Source organism: Lytechinus variegatus, chromosome 17 (genome assembly GCF_018143015.1).
Source record: "Lytechinus variegatus isolate NC3 chromosome 17, Lvar_3.0, whole genome shotgun sequence".
Classification (NCBI taxonomy): Eukaryota; Metazoa; Echinodermata; class Echinoidea; order Temnopleuroida; family Toxopneustidae; genus Lytechinus; species Lytechinus variegatus.
In genome coordinates, this window is record NC_054756.1 from 29,731,601 (window position 1) to 29,754,930 (window position 23,330).

The following is a 23,330-nucleotide window of genomic DNA, read 5'->3' on the forward strand; positions in this document are numbered from 1 at the left end:
ACTTTGAGAGCAAGGCACTTTTCACACCTATAGTCTGCAGACACGTACCCTGAAACTTTGATCAACTACTGGGTCTTTATTCAATCTTACTTAAACCTTCATCTGATCTTTTGATTTTTCTCTTTTACATTGTTGGCGTTCATCAGATAAATAAAAGTACAAGCTCCATTTTGTATATGGTTAAATTTCTATGGAGCAAGTCATTTAGTTTCTTATATGTGTGGGGATTTTCAAGGTGATGTCATACAAGTTTTCGATAAAATCCACAAATCCCATTGGAAATGCGTACTGTAGCGAAGAAAACAACAGTTGTGTAAAGTGTTAGCCAAACCATCGTATCTGCATGCATTGACTTTGGACATACAATATTTTGCTGATTGCGCACATTGAAAATGCAGTCAATGTTGTTTTATGGAAAATCTAAATGGCTCAGATTGAAATTGCAGGCATGTAGCTGTTTTGCAATATTTTTCTCTTGACTCTTGGTTCTGTGTAAAAATAAAGATATCAATGTTAAGCACATTTCTCGGTCCATCCTACCATGTATTTTTCTAGCAATAAAAATCTTGCAAGACTTGCAAAAAAAGTGAAAATTCTAGTAAACTTTGAAGTTGATTTTGTCTGAAATGGGTTTGCACAATCATATCTTGATAAAAAGGTTAAGATGACTGCAAACTTCATGAATTCAACTGGTTATGTTTCATTCTCCTACACGAATCCCTACAAGGTTCAACTGTGAAAATCATTATAACAACAGATACCAACAGAAGCCATTTAATAAGATAACATCTTATCTTTTCCTCTTATATAAATGATAATCCTTGAATAAGCCTTGATAAAACTTAATTATCACATTAACAACTGTGTTAAGGCTTCAAGGTTTGCACATACGTATAAGGAGACCTCTCTAAATCTAACCAAACTTTTTAAGTTTTCTCCTTTCCTTTTCTACGGAATGAGAGTAAATATATGATAAGACTTTTGATTTGCCCATGTGACACACATTATTTGCAGAATTCCTACAATCTGAAAAACAATGTTGTTAATATGAAAGTGTAGTTTTAATTTCAAGTGAAAAAGGGTATTTTTTTTACAATATCTGTTTATATTTCTTAAATGTTTATTTCAGAAAAATGCATATTCTTATGATGTGCTGTATGTATGTAACATAATAAAGCAACTATAATAAATCATACATATGAATTAGGACAGATTCTAAATTATAATTCATTTTCAGAGGTAGAATTCATAGTCAGATGAATAATTATGCAGTTTCTATTCTAAAATATACAGGTATGATAATATGACTGTCATAACATTTCATATAAGTTTTTTTATAAAGCATAATCCTATATCATTCATATCATTGAAATAATTAAATCTTTAACAAAATTGGGGAAATAATCTTGTTGGATAAAAAACCAAAACAATGAAATATTTTGTTGTAAAAAAATATGTGTGCTGTTATACAACATGTTATTACTTGAAAATGATTCCTATTCATTTATCACACCATAGAACATTCTAACCTCTATTAATATGGCAGTTTGTATTTTTGAACAATTTCAATGATTTATAATGAACTACAAAATCAAATAGAAGAAAATATAAGAAAGAAAAAGAAAGCAATTATAAAGCCTTATAATGTTAGGCTTCAACTCTACTGACATTTAACATTGATTGGGTATTGTTACTGCACTATGCACAAAACTTGAGCTAACTACATGTATATATACTGTATAGATATCTTCATTAAAAACTTCATACAATCTTCCTGACATATTCAAAGTTCCTTTATTTTTAAGAAGGAAGATGAGACTTTATAGCACTAGACAATCAGCAATTGCTGCACCAGAGTTTTGAGCAGAATAAGGACTTACCTCCAAGAGAAGGTTTAGTATCCTTTCATGCATGAACTTGTCATACATTTTGGTTTTCTGTCCTTTCCCGAACCCAGCCAAGGCACACCAGTTGTTATAGCTTGAATAGTTAATGGTATTCATACTAGGCATGTAGTGCCTAGAGTCAAGCGCTCCTAAATTCATGGGAAAGCGTGGATTGGTAATGGCAGTCATAAGTTTTTTTTTTATCCCTCAAGTTGTGTTGTGTTGCGTTATGCAGTAAAGGCAGTCAAACAGATTCTGTCGTGCCTTTTAGAAGTGGTTGACTTTCAGAGAAAACTGAACCTGCAGCACATTTTCAGTTGTATCTAACCTCCTTTAGTTCCAAATCGTTCAATTCCAAGTTTCCTTTTTTTCAGAAGTGTCAATCACATTAAAATCCAGTTCCTTATTTACTGACAATGTTTCATCTGCAAGTACTCTGTTCAATTGACATCACATTCAGATCTCAGTTGCAATTGTAGTTCTACTTCTAGCAGCAGCAAAGGTTCAGTACTAAATTAAAATTTGTCAAATTTGCCGCATTGACATGATAGAGTTTAAAGAAGCAAAATAAAGTTGCCTTTCGGACAGAAAATCATGGTTCCTTGCCCCGTCTGCCTAGCATTGCAGCAACCCCAAACAGTGTATTTGGAGAGCTTGCTGGCATGCAGAGTTCACCCGGCAACTAGCACCGGCCGACTGAGCTAACTAATGTAGACAATCAGCTCTGCAGCGATGGAGTAAGAGAGAGAGACCTGTACCGTTACTCAGAGACAAGTCGCTTCAATCGTCACTCTCAGCCAAGAGATGATTGCCCGTCAAGAGGAGGGGGGGGTATGCTAGGATGTGACAGGAGGGGAAGGGGAGCAGGGTAAATGTAGAGGCATTAAAAGCTTTGCCAAAGGTTGTATAATTTTGCAATGGGGGTCTGTAACAAGGAGGAGAAGGTAGAAAGAAAAAGGAAGTTGAGTCGTAGCTTGAGTCAGTGTGTTGTCACAGGGTCTCCCCTTCACAGTGACCTCACAAAGAGAAGTACTCGCCAAACTGCAGAAGATTTTTGTTTAAATGTCACTCCCGATGATTCTTGCCAAATAGCTCAACAAAGTTCTGATGGGCAGTTCCATAAACAGCATAAAACTCCTAATCCAATCACTTAATATTTATATATCACAGCATAAGAAAAGAGCCTTTGAACTATTTTTAAAACCAATTATAAGGGTGGGGAGGTCATTTATGTCCCAGACAGATAATGTCCTAGTCGATGAAATCTCTGTAAATTGTGAAAATCACGAGACATGCATCATGTACATCATTCTAATTGTGCGTATCCTTTCTCCTTGGCCATCCAAAACTCCATAGCTGTATCTGCTCTCAAAAGCTTACTGCTTTCTGTTTTTTGGAGAATGTTGATAAACACAGCAAGAGTCAGCTTTTGATAGAATGCTAGAGTAGATTTGAAATCCTAATATCAATCATTTGCAAGAATACTGGTACTTCTGACCATTCTGACGCACTGTAAAACTTCAATGTCAAAGAACTCATTTATTCAGAGCATTTTGGTCGCTAATCAGTTGGTCTTTATAAACTCACTCCTTCACCGAGCAGCATGATAAGATGAAAACAGCATATGTGGTCAATACAAAAAAAGATATTTTGTCAAGCAGATTTGAATTTAGGAGAATATCAAGTTTTCATCCACACATGATAACAAGAATTTTTCACGTTCATCCTGTTCTGAAATAACAAATTGTTATCTGAGGGATATCATCAAACTCTTAGATACTGACGATAAGAACCATTGAAGTTTAACGAAGGCAATAAAATCGAACAAAGCGATGCATCGCGAGAAAAAAGATCAAATCCGAACAGATGCAAAGATGTATTCTGATAGATAGTGATAAAACTGCAATGATTTTGTATTCTATACAAGTCCGACTCCAATGCATCACCACCTCCGCCCACAAGATCTTACTAATGACACACGCATAACGTCAGAAGCAGGTTTACCACTAATGAGCTTCCAAGCACCAACATTCTTATCACCGACAAACCTTGGTACACGTACAGCTAACAAGAAAATATTCCCTGTGAAGTCGTGAGAGAAAATGTTATTTTTCTTGTTCTCGACTTATTGACGATCTCACTTCTACGTGGAACTTCAATATCATTCTGAAGATCATTACGATGAGGGATAAGATTTAAAAACTGGGAATAATCAATAAAATCAATTACTACTTATGTAACTACGCAGACATATTTCACTGCTACATATCAACAAACTGTAATTTCATGAGCACATGACGCACAATGCTTACTAGATGGATAACCTGTTCATACGTCAATGCATCAGAGATAACACTGTTTGCTATGCCTTGGACTGTGCGAGAAGATAAAGTCTTCAAGGATTGAAGTCAAGGGTCTCCATTGTGCAAAGTCTTTATCAAGAAAATCAATTAAAAAAACACTGAGAATGAATTCAGAGTAGTTGCTTTGATACCTGAAAATTGCAAAAACAAAAAATATTCAAGCCTTAAAATGCACCTGACCTGATTAATAATAAAGTGTGTTCACATCCACCTATATAATATAAATTCAAAGGTCAAGTTCACCTAAAACAATGTTGATTTGAATAAAAAGAAAAAAATAAATCTGGCATAGTGCTGAAAATGTCATCAAAATTGGATGTAAAATATTTAAGAAAGTTATGACATTTTAAAATGTTGCTTATTTTTCACAAAACAGTGATATCCACATTTCAGTGACATACAAGTGAGATAGTCGATGATATGTCCCTCGCTCACTATTTCTTTTGTTTTTAATTGCTTGAATTAAACAATATTTCATTTTTTACAGATTTAACAAGGACCAACTTGACTGAACCATACAGTATTTAATGCTAATTCCACATGTTCAGGGAGGAATTAATCGTTGTTCCACTTGAAAATGAGAAAATTAGAATATCTAATATTTCATATAAAATATATAAGTGAGTGAATGACGTCATCAGTCTCTTCATTTGCATTCTGACCAGGATGTGCATATAACTGTTTTGTGAAATTAAGCGAAAATTTTAAATGACATATACCGTGTTTACACATTGACTCGGCTCGGGTGTTGAATCCGCGAGCCGGGTTGAACACTGCGAAGAAGGGATCAGAGATCGCGTTTATACATACATATAAAAAGGCGAGTTCAACACGGCTCGCGGATCTCGAATGGAAGAAGAATTATGACGTCGCAAATTAAACGCGGGAAATTCACCGCCGGAATCGAATCTTGTCCGTGCGAACAACAACAATGCCAAAAGTGAAAGCGCGCGCAGTGACCTGGTCAAGAGAGTTCGACACGGCTTTCTGTTTACACACGAAAAAATTGCCGAGTCTGACTCGGCTCACGGGTTGAAACCTACGATTTTGGCGGATCAAAAAAGCCGTGTTCGACACGGCTCGCGGATCACACTGATCGCGTTTACACAGCATAAAATTGCCGTGTTTAGCACAGCTCGCGTGTCGAACCCGGTAATAACTTTCTTATTTTACATCCTATTTTGATGAAATTTTCATTGTTATACTTGTTGGATTTTTCTCTTTTAATGAAAATCAACTTTCTGGTGGGGTGGACTTGTAATGATAATATACAGCATTTATGAGGTGCTGGTTATCTAGTTGCCTATTTAGTGGCGCACTATATATTATACCCCTTTCATAAACCCAATTATGCGGCTAATAGCAGCATAATTTGGTCGTAAAATTGGAGGAGGACCAGAGTTATCCGCATTATTTTGATGCTGCTATTATCCACATAATAGCAGCATCGGGACAAGATTTTGAGTTTATGAACGCATTTCCTAATAATACGGATAATTGCCATGGTGCGGTCACAAGGTCACCCTTTTCCAACACAACCGCATCGGAGGGGGCGTGTCCAGTTGTCATGACGATTATCCGCCTTTTTCAGGACGGGCGCTCGTAAAAATAATGCAGCTTATTTTCGGAGTTTGTGAACACAATTTTTATTGAATTATCCGCATTACTCTTAGGCGGCTAATTGGAGGATGGGTTTATGAGAAGGGTATTAGAGGTGTTGTGGCTAAGTGGATAAGCCTCTGGACTTTGAACCACAAGGTATGGGGTGCTAATCCCATAGCAGCACCCAGGTGTAATAAATGGGTACCTGGTAGGAACTAATTCCTTGAATGCTTGAGCGTCTGATCAGGACAGCTGTCCTAAAGCCGGGGTAATAGTGTGCAGCGCTTAGAAACCATTTATTAAACGCTATACAAATGTTGCATATTATCATTTTCAGTACCCAAACTGTAGCTCAAGGCTGCTAAAGGAAATTGGTAACTTCAAGGAATTGATCTTACCGGGTACCCATTTACCTCACCTGGGTTGAGTGTGGCACAATTCGGGTAAATTTCTTGCTGAAGGACAACACGCCTTGGCTTGGATTCGAACCCACATCCCTCTGACTGAAAGACAAGAGTCGTAACCACTAGACCACAAAGTTTTAATAGTTATGAGCTAAGAAAAAACTCTTGCATTCCTACACCTGACATTCTTCTTTGCCTTGGATCTAAATTTCATTAGAACCGTAAACTGTAAAATAAACGGTTACAAGCACATCCAGGGGCTCGTAACACAAAGCTTAGCGATGATCGTAGAACATTTTCCTACGATTGATGTAAAATCAAGCATGAAATTCAAGCGTTCGATCAATCGCTAACCTTTGTGTTACAGGACCCTGGTTACTAAAGAGGGAGCCAGTGAATTTGTTGGTTTGGACTACCCCTTTATAAGGGATGTTCACCTAGGTGATAAGTTCGCTTTAGTAAAATCAGAAGAAAAAAAGAAGAAAATTATTGGTGAAGCCTTGATGAAAAAAGAACAAGGAAGTTATGAATATCTTAAGTTTTCAATTTGTCATGACATTAATGCAAGCAGCTTCCCCATATATTAAATATTTTAACGGAATACAATGGTACTAAATAGGTTCATTATTGCGGATTGAAATAATCGCTAGAGGGTATTTATTTGTCTCGCAATCTACTATGGTCAACAAGGAAATTCGTGATCACTCGCTAATATTTTTCTTAAAGGAAGGGGTGGAGAATGATGTGCCTGATGACGTATCCTCTGCATAAATAAACTCACTTGCATATCTTGGGGTAAAAATGCATTTTGTGAAATTTAAATCCATAACATAGGGGGGGGGGGCAACTCTTCTGTGATGTCACAAAACTTCAAAAAAATTATAACTGGTATTCTTAGACAGAGTTTTCATAAAACTTTCACCAATATTTTCCTCAAAATTTTCCGCATTTTAGTCATAATTTTCAAAAAAGAATGTATTATAAGGGAGAATCCCCCCCTTATGAAATATTCACAAACGATAATATAAGATATAAATCCAACTTACATTCCAGGTGAAATCTTGATTATTACAGGAATACACACTACACATGATCGCAAGATGTCTATCTCCAACTAAAGTCATTGACCAAGTGAGAGATTTCTGATGTAACACCACGTTAAATATAGTTTTGGTGGGCTGAGAGTGCACCCCCTATTACAAAATACCTGTTAAATATTACTGGTAGCCTGTAGATAAATTTAGACCTACTGGCTACTGGTTTGCTCTTCATAAGAAAGAATGTGTTGTAAAAGAATTATGTAAGAAACTTTGATTCGTTATTGTTTTGTTTATATTATGAAATAAAGTTTTTTTTTCATTTTCTGGAATGAAAAGGAAAGAAAAAAAAGGGGAAAAAAAGATCCAGAGGAAACAACTGTATTCAATGGTATATCAAAAATAATATATACAGCATCTTCCCTTGATAAGGGATTACAATGAACAATTGAAGATTAACATGAACATCATCCACGTATCCAACCAATATTGAGTTTGCAGGTTCCAAAAAAGACCAAAATAATTCATAACTGAATTTTCATCTAACCTTAACTATTATAATTGTCTATATATTTCTTCTTCTTTTTATCAAATTAAACTTATGATCAGGGTGACCTACCTGTGTATGTAATTCAAACATATTTGGGGAAGGGGGCTCGCCATAAGGGTTTTGACGGTTATTTGACATACCCTATTAAATCTTTATCTTAACTGTCTTAAGAAAATCTTGATACCATTATCTTCTCTGTGTTATTTCTTCTCACAAATGCAATATGAGATTTCTAATGGACACTTTCGTGATTACTTTGAATGCAGAAGAGCATAGCTCTGCTCCTTAGCCAGATGGTGTCTTGTCTTAAGGTCATCCATGCAAAGAGTGGGAGATCAGAGGTATTATTTAGTTTCTTGATGTTCATGCTCTGCTAAAGAGATGATTGTCCAGGTTCATTCATCAAGCATATCCCACAATGAATGCGTAAGAGTGCGTGGAAACCTTGATGACACCACTGAGTCAACGCAGCAATCGCTGAAGGTCCTCTCTGAACAGACTGGGTACGGAAGCGGGATTCACTTCCCTTGCTTTGAATACACCTGGTCTCTTCCCAAATCTACTCACTCCACTATCCAGTTATTATCAAAGTTATTAACCATATCTAAAATTGTGAGATTTCAGTTAACTAATAACTGTTGCAGTTGACTTTTTACTGATGAGAAACAAGGCCCTTGAGGGCATGAGTTTTAACATACAAACTTTAATGATTTTTAAAATCGCATTTTATGGGCTACTCCAGGCTGAAAATTATTATCTAAAAAAAGGGAGTAAACTTCATGCTGACAATTTTATCCAAATCTGTGAAAACAGGAAATAAAAACAAAGTTAAAAAAATTTTAGTGGAGAAAAAGGTCTTTGAAAAATGTCCATCTAGGCTACCAATTAAAAAATCGTTGGCTGAACACAGCTGAGTAATATGACGTAAAATCCTTCTAACGATGTCAGACAATAACCATACGTCATACTACCTTGTCTTGCTCAAAGGATTTGTTGTCAAGGAGATGGGTTAATATCACCATCACATTAATCCAATCTATAAAGTACGGTTTGACTAGAGACCATATTCAAGCAGGTTCCAAACATGCATTAACCATGGACTTACAGTCCATGCTCTAACAAAGTGCTCTTAAAATGTTGACGAGGTGTTTCAAGATTTAGACTACATGAAAATGGTCTCATGGATGAGCAACAAAAAATGAACAGGAAGGTCTAAAAATTCAAATTTCAGTCAACCAGTCTCAGTTGCCACCTGTCTATAACAAAAACTTCTCTTTATTGGCCGCATCGATTATTGAATCCCATTTGATAGAAATACTGTACATGCATTCAACCTACCCATTCATCTGTCCTCACTGGGACCACCATTCCTGTTCCATTTTATGGCCTTAAAGGAGAATGAAACCTTGGGAAAAAGATAGCTTGTGTGAAAACTGAAAAATCAAAGAAACATATCAACAAAAGTTTGAAAAAAATCGAACAAATGAGAAAATTATGAGCATTTGAATATTGTGATCACTAATGCTATGGAGATCCTCAAATTGGCAATGTGACAAGGAGATGTGATGTCACTAGTGAACAACTCTCCCCATTACTTTAGTACATACATATATTTCACTTAAATTGCCTCTTTTATCTCATCTATCAGTAGATCATGTGTTCTTTCTATATGAGGGCATGTAATACAGATTTTTAAAGAATACATCATGGATAAAGAGTTTGTATCAAAATAAGAAAAAGCAAAAAGAGACATTTTGAGGGTATTTTAGAGTCCATCAAAGGGAAGGTTTTTCACATGTGGCATCACACATCCTTGTCGCATTGCCAATGGGAGGATCTCCATAGCATTAGTGATTGCAATATTCAAATGGTCATAACTTTCTCATTATTTGTCAGATTTTTCCCAAACTTTTTTTTATTCTTTGATTTTTCTGTTTTGACATAAGCATACTTGTTCCAAAGGTTTCATTCCCCTTTAATAGACAGATTTGACTGTATCACAACATCAAAATTATACCACAGTAAGTCAAAATAACAAAATAGAGTTAATTTAATACAAAGGGCAATATCAATAATTTCTTCAGGAAGATACCATTTGCACTTTGCACGACAGCAGAATTTTAATATGATACAATTATTCCATTGACAATTAGTAACAGATGAAATTTAGACCTTCATTCGGAATAAGAGGCTCTATCCAGGCCAGGCTTTCAAGTTCTACATAACTCTGTGTGTAGCATTTTCTCTGTAAAGAATTGAGACTCTGCAGATGAAGATGCTGAGAAAAATAGCAGGCAAATATTGTGGTAAGCGGACTAGTCTGTCCAAGATGTTTCAGGCTGGCATTTTAAGAAAAATGGAAGGCTAGAGCAGAAAATAAGCCCAATATTCTCTGATAAGGCTGCTTCATCAGAACAAACATTGCAGGGTAGGTACACACTTCATTCTGTTGAAGACAAACCTGGGGAGCGTTTCTTGTCAGACGTTTTATCCGACAAGTCCCATTTTATCCGACAGTTACTATAAACAGAGCCTCTCGGCCAATCAGAATCAAGGAAAGATGTCAGATCTGACAACTTGTCAGACAAAAATGTTGATGAAACGGTCCCCAGGTGCATACAAAGACTACACCCCAGTGAGTGCAGTACATCAGGTGTCGATATCCTCCTGATAGAAGACTTATCAGGGATTTGAACCCATGGCCGCCTGTTTTTAAAGACGAGTCAGAACCACAGAACCTTGACACATTCTCCACAGAAATCGATGCCCTCTTCTGAAGTGGAACCTCCCCTTTGATCATAACCAAACTCATTGGTGATTCTCTCAAGTGCAAGTCTTGTCAGTGTCAAGGGACACCTAGATCAGGGACAGGATTAGAGGAGTCAATGTCCAGTGATCAATAAATCCTAGTGTTGGTCCCATAGTCCCTCAGAGGGTTGAGACTAGAGAACAATCCCACTCAGACTATTGAAGATTATCTGTTTATCCTGTGAAACCTTTGTTAAAAAAATAATATACTACTTACTGAGAACAACAATATTCACAATGGGACCACCTCTAAATCCCAAACAATAACAGCAACATATACAGTTTTCGGTGACTTATCATCTTTTTGGTTCGCACCAGGCTTGTGGGTTCAAATCGCAACTATGGCATAACTTCCTTCAGCAACAAATTGATCCCCATTATGCTGTACTCAACCCAGGTGAGGTGAAGAGTTACCTGGGAGAATGAATTCCTTGAAATGCTCGCATGCTGTCAAAGGACACCAGTACCCTTTTTAGACAGGCTAAAATTTCCTTAACCCCGTACTATTGGTGGGGCTAAATGGCAATTTAGCCCCACCTATAGTACGGGGTTAAGCTTAGCCCACTTTCGTTTTACACAGCGTTTTTGCAAAGTGGGCTAACCCCACCTATAGTACGGGATTATTTGGCCCTGCAAAAAAGCAGGGTTATCCCACCAATTGCGGTGCTAAGAGCAATAGTACGGGGTTAAGATCGCATGTGTAAAACGAAAGTGGGCTAAGCGCTCCCATTCATGCCCCGCAACAGAGCCGGCCCTGTTGTCCAATCAGAGGTAAGTATAATGAATATTCATGAACAGCGATCACTGCGATGAAGAAAAAAGCGCGCGCCAGAAGTCAGCGATTTTGGATATGACCCGAATGACCCCTCAGTGCGCTCGTGAATATTCATGAGCTACCAAAAGTCCGGGGTTAGCGAGTTTCGTGTGTAAAAAGCAAGCATTCCTTATCCGGGGTTAGCAAAAACAATTTGGCATGTGTGAAAAGGAAAATAAATAGTACGGGGTTAAGGATAGTACGGGGTTAGCGATAGTCCGGGGTTAAGAAAATCCTGTGTAAAAAGCCTACAGGTTTAAGATGGGGTAACAATTTCAATTTTGGAAGCACAATATGTTACACAATGATAATAATAAATGTAATATGTTACATTTGTATAGCACAGCTACTACAATTGCATATACTCTACTGTGCTTGATTCTTGGTATCAAATTATTACCCCGGCTGTAGCTGAGCCGCCATATAGGGGCTAAAGCATTCAAAAGAATAAATCCTACCTAGTACTAATTCACCTCACGTGGGTCAAGTGCAGCACAATGCAGGTAAATTCTTGCTGAAGGAAAACACGCCATGGCTAGGATACAAACCCATGTCCCTCTGATTGAAAGATGAGAGTCGCAACCACTAGACCACGACTTCCCCTACAATTAATGTGATATGCACTTCATACAAGAAGTGTGTATTACTATTACTATATAATTTTTCTAGTTTTGTATATTATCAGATACATCTAAACAAAACCCACTCCACACAATCAGACATAATTCTGAGACACATTTCACCAGTCAGGGAGGGTAAAAGTATTAAAAGAAATTACTTTTTAAAATACCAATGAAAGAATATTTGCATCATTTTCCAATGAACTTGCAAAGAGAAATTATACCTGAGATTTATACCCCTTTCATAAACCCATCCTCCAATTAGCCGCCTCAGAGTAATGCAGATAATTCAATAAAAGTTGCGTTCACAAACTCCGAAAATAATCCGCACTATTTTTACGAGCGCCCGTCCTGAAAAAGGAAGATAATCGTCATGGCAACCGCACACACCCCTCTGATGCGGTTGCGTTGGAAAAGGGGTGACCTTGTGACCGCACCATGGCAATTATCCGCATTACTTTCGAAATGCGTTCATAAAGTCAAAATCTGGTCCCGATGCTGCTTTTATGCGGATAATTGCAGCATCAAAATAATGCGGATAACTCTGGTCCTCCTCTGATTTTACGACCAAATTGTGCTGCTATTAGCCGCATAATTGGGTTTATGAAAGGGGTATGAAACTCATTAGAACTGGTGCTAGATCATGTTAAGATATGGTGTAACTAGATTGAGAATGGTATCAATCAATAACATCGAACCCAGTCTGACCTTTCTGTTCCATTGAATATAATCAATCAATACATTCTTTCAGGGTCGAATACTTCTTTTAAATCAAACCTGTACAAAAGGGCAATTCTAATGACAATCTACTGACGTTCCCTGTAATTAAGTCCCTATACAAGCTCTTACTGTAAAGCTCCCCAGGGAGTGAGGTAAGTAGTGGGGAGCATTTAAATTGTTGACATGATGCGTTGACAGCTATATAGTGCATGTCCTCTGGAAAAATGGCAGCCCAATAATACCAAACAAGGCCAACTTTTTCTTTGAAGTAAATTTTTTTTACCTTCTATTCTAATATTTTTTTATTACCTGTATCATCATTTCAATAGAGAATTGTACACAAAATGGCATTTAACTGTTTGACGCTCATCGAGATACATATTAGTGAGAATATATATCACAAGAGAAGGCAACCAGTCATGTGCTAAAGATAAAGAACAAGGTCATCACTATAGGGAAGACCGGGGTTAGTTGGAACATGGGGTAAGTTGAAACGTAATTTTCTTTTCCATTGAATATAATCAATCAATGTAAAATAAATTTATGCAATACTGCCCTCAATTTATTGTTATTAATAGTACAACTGTTGTATTATCCATAACAATAAATTGAGGGCAGTATTGCATAAATTTAGTTTACAGGCGTTAAAGAAAATTACAATGTTTCAACTTACCCCATGTTCCAACTAACCCCGGTCTCCCCTTTCACATATATCTGGTACAATTGTAACTGAAAATCATGAAATAACAAAAAAATCAATTGCGCTTTTCACCAGGGAAGTTCGCCAGCGAAGGGGAAAGTGTCCAGTATGAAAGGTACACAGGAGAACTTCACCAGCGAACTTCACTGGCGAAACTATTTCACCAGCGAAGTTCGCAGGTGAAAAGGCCAGTATGAAAGCAAACCGGAGAACATCTTCTTGTTTTGATGTCAGAGATCACTTCTTTTCTCTCCTGAAGTCCTCTTTACCGAGATTCCGCGCGCGATAAGTTGCAAGCTCAGCTGAATGCTATGGCCAAGTAGATACCCTCGAACTTATTTTTTTTCCTAACAATATTTATTAAAAAGCACTTTTTACTTGTATAGAATTTCTCAGCAATTGCACGATTTATTCTGTAATCCTTTATTTAGCACATATATTTCATTTTTACTTATATTTCATGAGATTTCAGTACAAACTCATTTTGAATTTGCTACAACAGGCATTTATCTGTGTGTAACTTACCAACTTAGATTTCTGAAACACCATCTCTCTCTCTCTCTGTACCCACATACCAGACATTACCGGTAGTCAACTGTATACCAAACAGCCCACCATGATGAGTCATCTATTCATTCAGAAACATGGGTTTCCCCTTTCATCCAACTCACAGATTAAACAAACATTGCTTACATTATTCTCAATTTCTCAAGCACAGTGGATTATGCAAAATTTTAGTCTAGATCAACTTGTGTGGTCGGAGTACTGGTATGTATACTTTCCACACAGATTTCCGTGAATAATATTCTAATTGATCACAAGTGGTTAGGACCAACAATACATTCATGCAGGCTAACCACTACACGGAAATCAGACTCTCCTGATTATGTGATACTTTACTGAATATAGAAGATTGGGTGATATTGAAAAAAATATTTTCCTTGAAATCGTTTAATTTTTTCACTATGCAAATGGGGATGGAGGCGGACTTCACAGGGTATTTATTTAAAGTGTCCTAAAAAATGCTCATACCAAGTTATCATGGGAGAAAATAAACATAACTTTCTTATTCTAAGTCCCTTTCATGTAGTTTTCAGTCCAATGCTAATTGGAAAAAAAACTTAGTGTGAGTGGACTTGACCTTTTATAATTCTTATCAAATACTTGGTCCAGGAAATTTCCTGAAAGCATTATTCCACACTAAAAAAAAAAGCTTGAGCTAAAGACTATCCAATGATCAATAAACAAAGATAAAGAGACTCGGAAGTCAAAGTCTTGTTGATAGAACACAGAACCATGTCATCTAAGGCCGTGTTTATGCTTCCACTTTTCAGGCCAGAATCAGCGTTTCCAAACGTGATTAGTCCAAAAACATGGTTGCGTCCATGCTTACTTTCATTTAAACGCTGTTTCAAAACGCCGATCGTAAACTCACAAAAAAGTGCGTTTGTAAAAGTCGTTTGACCAGAATCAGGCTTTCTGGGGAAGTATAAACAGAACCACGATCGTAAACGTGTTTAAATGACGTCATTTGGTACATGCTTCCGATGAGATGAAAATCCCCGGGCAAATACAGTCGCATTGCTCCATGTTATCTCCACGTAATAACAACACTCGGAAAAAAACTTTCGAAAAAAAGGCACGCCCAATTTGACCTCGCTTTCCTGTGAAGCCAGCTGGAGATCGTGATTTCGCCTCTGAAAAGTTAAGCATAAACAGCACTCCCAGAACCACATTTACGATCAGGGTTTTGAATCGACGTTTGAAAACGCTGATTCTGTCCTCGCAGTGGAAGCATAAACACACCCTAATTCACACACTTTACCTCGACCACCTTTGACCAAAGCAGCGACAAAAAAACCAAATCTAGGTTTGAATGCAATTGAAATATTGAAAGGCACACATCATAGATCCCCCTGGATACTAGTGTCATGTACTTGGGCTTCAAATGTACCCTATATACTGCATACCAACATGTGTATGTAACTATGTATGGATCCCATTACTTGGTAGAGTTCAACAAAGTGTAATATTACACATTGCATGTTTCAATTTGAATGTCATATATATATATATATATATATATATATATATCTATACAAAAAACAGTCAATAAGGAATTTCATTTCTCAAAAGAATGTGAGTTATCAGCAGATTTGATTTGTGTATTGTAGTAAGGTACCAGTGTTATCAGTGACAAATGTATTTTGAAAGCAAACACAATGATGAGTGGAGAGAGAAATAAGGGAAGTGGCAAGGTCATGAGAACACAGGAATCAGAATCTGCACCTTTTTTTTTTAATTTAGTACTGCTGCACTGCAAATTCAGTTCAACAATTAGGAACGTTCACCAATAGATAGTAGCTGGGTTCTACTCCATCATGAAAATGTTTTAAACAACCCAATATCTGTTCCATGAGGGTGTTTGTAATTGTAATATTATGGAAAACTTTATAGTATACCTTTCCTTAGGTGCAATGTTAACTGTATATCGCTTAGCACAAGAAAGAGTCACCAATCATACGTAAGGTTATTTGTAACTTATAAATGACTTATGAAACACCCGCCAGGTCTTAGACTTGATACTTGAGACCTTTCGTTTTCTAAGAGCCATGTGGACGTACGAGATTAATAAGGGATTTTGGGAGCACTGCGCATGCGCGAAGTATTCTGTGGCGAGCCTTCTTGTTCACTGCCCAAATCTGTGACTCGTATTTGAAGGTTTTGACGTTCGCTGTCATAGTGCTCGAACGAGCGCTTGTTCGTGCATGATGACGTCATCCAAGCTTAGCAAAAATGAATGAAGCCGCATCAACACTTGAGTTTCGTTGATTCAGCAGGGCTGGTAAACTGCAAATTACTGCTTGTTACCAGCTTTTCCATTACATCTAGTGTATCCTGTTTTCAGACACTACATATATCCGATAGGTAATTGATGTTCTATTTCCAAACAACTGTGTTTTTGCGTTATTTTGCGCAAGAGTGCAAGTGTTGCACCCTCAGTCGCCCCACTGGTTCGTAGGGTGATGCTGCGCCTGACTCTCTGGCCGAGCATCGGCCCACCGCCCGCTCGCTATCACGCTGGAATATGCTGTGGTCTGGTACGGGCCCAGTACGGACACGTCGATTAAGTCGAAACTGTTTTCATCAATGTACGAACGTGATACTGAACGAGCGGTGTCACCACTTCCGGTGAACTAGGAATACGTTGCAGTCGCAGACAATCGAAATCTCTCTAGTGAAAAGTGTGAAATGTTTCTGCACCATTCTAAATCAAAATATAGCAAACTTCAACAGCTGACGGTTAGCTGTCATTAAACTTCCCAATGGAACCCGAAAGGACACGGATAAGAATTGACCAAACTAATACCAGTAATCAAGAGCACTCAATTTGAAGAATATCATTAGAAATACAAACAGAGGCTTTGAATAAAGCAATACTAAAGTATAAATAAACCAGAATATTGTACATACTCACAGGTATAACACATGTCCCCATCAGGGTCTCGTTGTAACCGCTAGAAGAACTTGACGATAACAGCGTTTGGTAGGTTACTGTCCCCTACACTTGCTGGGTAAATTCCCTCTAATATCCCTATCGGTGTTCAATCACTACTTTCAGTTTAGTTCCTCCTGTAAATCTTTGATATCAGTTCCTGCTATGTCTCGTCATAAGAGTCTTCAGCACACTGATTCGATCCGAGATTTCAGTCACGACCACTTAGGATGAGAAAAAGAAACGCACTTTCGAAAGAGGAAATGTAATCCTCAAGAATCAAATCAAAGAGGGGATTCCATCTATATCATGAGCGTAATTATCATGTGTTCCATTGAAGGTTCTTGAATGAGATTTTAAGAGTTTTAGTTTTGATAGATGAATGAATCAAAGATATCAAATTACTAGAGGAAGTTCTTCCAGAGTCTATTTCACACGATGCCAGGAAAGAAAAGACCTTTTATTTTAAACAGATGTAATTCCAAAAAGGGAAGAACTGAAATTCTGGTCATAGATTAAACAGGTCAACTCCTGAATGCTCTTCCTGTTAAAAGCACAGCCCACTACAATTATGAATGCCGAGTAATGAAATTGGAGTAATGTTTTCCAGCACGGCAATAGTTTTCCTAGTATCCCTGAACGTTTCTTGAGAATGTCACAGAAATATGAGGGTTCCATTCACAGCTAAACACATTTCAAGATGTCAAAACATTCACATTCAGATTTCTCCAAAGGTCACTCTGACATACATGTACTTCCCTATCTACCAGCACAATTTTGATGGCAATAAGGAATACAAACAATATGAAATGATCATCTGGATTTTTGTAGTTTAGTTGTCATCACAAGCAGTTTACAAAAGTCACAAATTATCAAATAGAAGATTTAATGATCCAAAACATCTGTGATATCAATAGAAGTGAATCAATAGTGATGTCACTCTAAAGAACAAGGGATGAAAATCAGAGTAGTTTACAAATCACCATTGCCATCAATCTAGGCATCTCGTTGCACGAGGATACTCCACTAGGACACTCATCAATTAACACCAAACCCAGCCTTGCATATCTATATCACTGATGATTAACAGAGCAATCAGAGTCGTTTGAACATTCCTCTTGACACCGTCGTTTAAATAGTTGTCCATCGTTAAACTGAGAGTGGATGAGTCGACTCCTCCTGCTTGATGTCTTAATGACAGAGTAAGTTGACGTGGGTGATTGTATCCCCTGCTGACGATGGACGTAGCTACATGTATATTACGATGGATTTGAGCTCTTCACTGGAAGTGGCGTCAGAATTTGCCACGCATCGTCGGGTTAAATCCTTAATCGGTGCACTCCAGCGTGGCGTATGACAACTAACACTCATAATCAAATCATATGGTTACTCAGGATAATTAATGACCCGCAGGTAATGAGGTGGGTCCAGGCCAAGCAAAATTAATGCAGTGTAGGATAAACCCGACTTTGTTCAACTTTCCCCGGTGGCTCTGATCAATTCCAGAGGATGAGCATGATATTGCCTTGAACTTCTAGATTCCAGCAATTTTAGGTACATGTATGTGACCAGCACCTTGCTTGATCAAAGTTGATAGGCAAACACAGTCCTAAATTTGAATAGTGTTGGTGTAAAAGTTTCTTGCATGTATCAAAGCTATCAATAGCTGGCTAAATTCAACTTCCAGATCTATGTAAACAGTATTCAGAACCTCATGTGCACTTTGGTGATATTCCAATTTCAAAGCAGTCCTTAGGTATCTGTTCATCCTGTAACAGCTCCTGTATAAGAGGTTTATTACTGCCCTCAGTAGTGACCAGACAGAGTGATCCACAAAGTAATAGGCCTATCCTTCAGGATGATAATATCTTTTATTTACCTTCCTCTCTATTGTCTACTTTATAATCTTTGTGTTTGTCTAAGACCATGCAAGTCAGGCACAATAGTCCAGGTTCATACCACAGGCCAATGAGAACTAGATTATGTCAAGATTTATAAGTCCAAAGACCAGTCTATACCAGTATTTGATGACATATACGGTAATTCGTGTCTCATAACTAAAAGACAAGCAACCAGCAGTTCTTAAACAAATGCCAGTACCATTAGGAAAAAAAATCCTTGTACCAGTACTAGACTTGTCATCTGACTGTTTTCCTACTTGAACTATATGAACTTGAATTTATTGCCTCATTTCTTCCAAGACGACGTGCTGGTATCTGAACAGAAATCAAACCATACCAGCTTCACAATTTCCCCGTCTACCAACCTTTCAGTTTTTTATCAAGGTGAATCCTGATGAACAGTTGTTACACATGTGATGAAGAAGTTACCATGTCCACAAAGTGTCAACTGAAATATTCCACACAAAACAGCAACCACGGTCGCTTGTAGCCATGGTCCAGTTAGTGACGAGTTTTCACAACTATGTTGAATTCAGGTTCCATGTTAGTGGCCCATGTGCTTATTGAATAAACCTAATTCAATAAACCAACACGCACCACAACTATATCCACGACTGACACACAGGTGTATGGGACAATGAAGTCCATGAAAAAGAACAGGCATTGATCTCTTTTCAGATGACTGTCTGTATAACAGCTCATACCACGCTGAGTGCAGGGATCATATACAGCGCACTAATCTCTCTATAATACTACCAACATCACTACCACCACTACCAATTCATAGGTGCGTTACATGCACCGTGGAGTCTCCCTACTCAGCATTGAAGCGAAGTACAATAGGAATCAAACTCGCTCGCTCTCTACACACAGTACTGTGTTATCAATATCATGAGGTCGCATTGCTTTCATAATCACACCAATGCCCAACTCAGGACCATTTATAATCTCCTATTCTAGTGTATCAAGTAAAATGGTTCTATTAACAATAACAGACCATATCCAATACAAGTTAATACAGCCACATTTCTTTTTTTTCTCTATTTCTCTCTTTCTTGCTCAATTTTATTCTGTTTCTAATTCTGTGAATTTTCTTTGTGATCTCATCTGATTTGCAATATTTTTGTGTCTCTCTTTCTCATTTTTTCTTCATAATTCAATGCTTTAAATATGATTCCAATGCAGTTCTTTAGAACAGCTAAACCTACCGAGTATGGAATGAGGCTGTAAGAGCCAACAAAACACAAAAATGCTATAGTAATGAAATGCCCGCATACATTCGTAATTCCGAAGCTTCGTTATTCCGAAGGTTTGGATATTCCGAAAGTTCGTTATTCCGAAGGTTCGTATTTCCGAAGGTTCATAATTCCGAAGGTCCGTAGGTCCGAAAACGAAATGAGGTTCATAATTTCGAAGATTCGTTGGTCCGAAAACAAAGTGAGGTTCGTAATTCCGAAGGTTCATTAGTCCGAAAACAATGATTAACGAACCTTATTTTGCATTCGGACTAACAAACCTTTTTTCGTTTTCGGATTAACGAACCTTATTTCGTTTTCGGACTAACGAACCTTCGGAACATCAAACCTTATTTCGTTTTCGGATTATCAAACCTTCGGAATAACGCCACAAATGTTCGGATTAACGAACCCTTTTACGTTTTCGGTTAAACGAACATCGAGGTATAGGCAATTTACGTGTTTTGGAATTACGAACCTTCGGAATAAAGAACTTTTGGAATTACGAAGTGTAACCGAAATGCCAGAGCAAAGAAAGAAGACAATGCAATGCATTAGGACACAAATGTGAATGTAAAATTGCCCTCTCCCCATTGATTTAACGATTTCAAATTCATCTAAAAATTTCAGGTATTGATAAAAAAAATCAAATGAGTAAAAGTACTGGTATTCCCTTTCATTCCAATAGTAATTTTTTTACTACTTAAATCAAGTTTATCCGCAACAAACTAATTTTCAATGTGTTATTACATAAAAGTAATTACATGAACAAACTTCAAAATATTCTTTGATGCTTGCCTCATCTTTTTTGTGACATTTTCAGGACCTTTTAAAACCGAGCTCTAGCAACTCCACCCCCCAATAAAATTAGATTTAATATCAATTTTGTTACTCAACAGCATGTATAATTGTATTTATAGGTCAAGTCCACCCCAGAAAAATGTTGATTTGAATAAATAGAGAAAAGTTAAACAAACACAACACCAAAAATTTCATCAACATCGATCGGATGTAATATAAGAAAGTTATGAAATCATAAAGTTTTGCTTATTTCTAACAAAACAGTTATTTTCACAACTCAGTGATATGCAAGTGAGTGAGTCTATGATATCCCTCTTTTTCTTCTGTCTCTGGTTTGAATTATACAATATTTCAATTTTTACAGTTTGACAACAGGACCAACTTGACTGAAACATGAAATGTTAAAACAATGGTAAAACTACATGTTCAGGGAGGAACACAACTTTGTTTCACAGGACAATGAGAAAATTATGAGATTTCATAAAATAAAAAAAAGTTTCAAAAAGTGAGTGGGTGACATCACAAGTCATCTCATTTGCATACCGACCAGGATGTACATATGTTTTGTGAAATTACGAGACACTTCAAAACATTATAACTTTCTAATTTTACATCTGATTCAGTGTTATGGTTATTGGATTTTTTTCTTTTTATCCAAATCTACTATTTTTTGGGGTGGACTTGTCCTTTAAGATATAATTTACTTCTATTTACATATTTTAGATTATAGGCCTTTAAGACCAGACTAGATAGATCTAAGGTCTTCTAGTTTAGACTATGCAGCCAGGTCAGGGAAGAATGATAACCTGAGAAATACAAACACTTCAAATCTTACAAAATACACTCTAAATTCCAAGGATTTGATATAAATCCAGGTCGGCTGTGAATAGTGACCAGCCCAATACTAGATTTAGATTTAAACCATGTTGATTTAAATATAAATCTATAAGATTTGCAGTTAAATCTTTTGATAATTTAAAATTAATCCTTAAAGTTTGACATAAATAAAAATTCAGCTGGTCACTATTCACAGCCGATCTTGATTTATTTCAAATTCTTGGAATTTAGAGTGTAGTGAAACCCAGTGAATGGGTGAACAGAAATGTAGCCTTTTCTGTGCAGGTGTGTATTTAAAGGACAAGTCCACCCCAACAAAAACTTGATTTGAATAAAAGAGAAAAATTCAACAAGCATAACACTGAAAATTTCATCAAAATCGGATGTAAAATAAGAAAGTTATGGCATTTTAAAGTTTCGCTTATTTTCAACAAAATAGTTATATGAACGAGCCAGTTACATCCAAATGAGAGAGTTGATGACATCACTCACTCACTATTTCTTTTGTATTTTATTATATAAAATATGAAATATTTTTATTTTCTCGTCATTGTCATGTGAAATGAAGTTTCATTCCTCCCTGAACACGTGGAATTCCATTATTTTAACATTTTGTGCTTCAGGCAATGAGGTGCTAATCATCAAATTCGTAAAAATTGAAATATTGTATAATTCAAACAATAAAAAACAAAAGAAATAGTGAGTGAGTGACGTCATCAACTCTCTCATTTGGATGTAACTGGCTCGTTCATATAACTATTTTGTTGAAAATAAGCGAAACTTTGAATGTCATAACTTTCTTATTTTACATCCGATTTTGATGAAATTTTCAGCATTGTGCTTGTCTGATTTCTCTCTATTGATTTAAATCAACATTTTTCTGAGGTGGACTTGACCTTTAAAGGTTCCATGACATTTGCTTTGATGGACCAGGGAAGTGTTATGTAGAGGAAATGAAACTCGAAAAGTAAGATTTTATTGCCCCCTTCAGGTAAATCGAAGTGAAATTGAGAGGGGACACCCTGCTGATAATTGCTGATAAGTCTCTCACCAGCCCCCAAATTACCCCCCCCCCCCCCCCCCCGACCGCAATGATTACGCAACTAAGGCTTACTTTTATCGCTTTCCCTGCCTCGCTCTCTAATCTCCGCTCTCCTAGCCAAACGACTTCGTCTTTTGATCTCACTACCTCGGAGCCGCTGACATGATGTCATTTACATGATTTCTGAATAGCCGAGTTCAGAGTGAAAAGTTATATGTACACGTTTTGGCTGCGCACTACCCTGTTGATTGCTGGAGACATGCGCAGTTATCACATTCGCACCCAGTGTATTCTAACGATTCAGCCGATATTTCATTCATCAAATTCACCTTTCGTATACCGGAGTAACAAGGTTTGTTATCTATTTGTTTACATTTTTGTATATGATATGATATATAGATTTCATTGTATGACCCGCTAATCTTGGCTAATCTTCTGTTATATGTAATTGAAGAGGAATAAAAAATCTTTCTGATGGTAGTTGTCTCATTGGCGTGTTCTCGCGTGCCTAAAA

General features: G+C 37.1%; 1 protein-coding gene across 2 annotated transcripts in view; it reads right to left on the reverse strand.

The window, feature by feature from the left end:
• LOC121431091 overlaps positions 1–19,876 on the reverse strand; it is a 73,424-nt gene extending 53,548 nt beyond the window's left edge. The window contains exon 1 of one of the 2 annotated variants that reach the window (XM_041628573.1): positions 16,983–19,876. In XM_041628573.1, the coding sequence (XP_041484507.1) occupies positions 16,983–17,003 (21 nt within the window). In that variant the 5' untranslated portion in view covers positions 17,004–19,876. Of the gene's footprint in view, positions 1–1,880; positions 3,864–16,982 lie in introns of those variants that run through there. The other variant, XM_041628572.1, reaches the window with a different exon arrangement.
• Between the last annotated feature and the right edge of the window lie 3,454 nt (positions 19,877–23,330).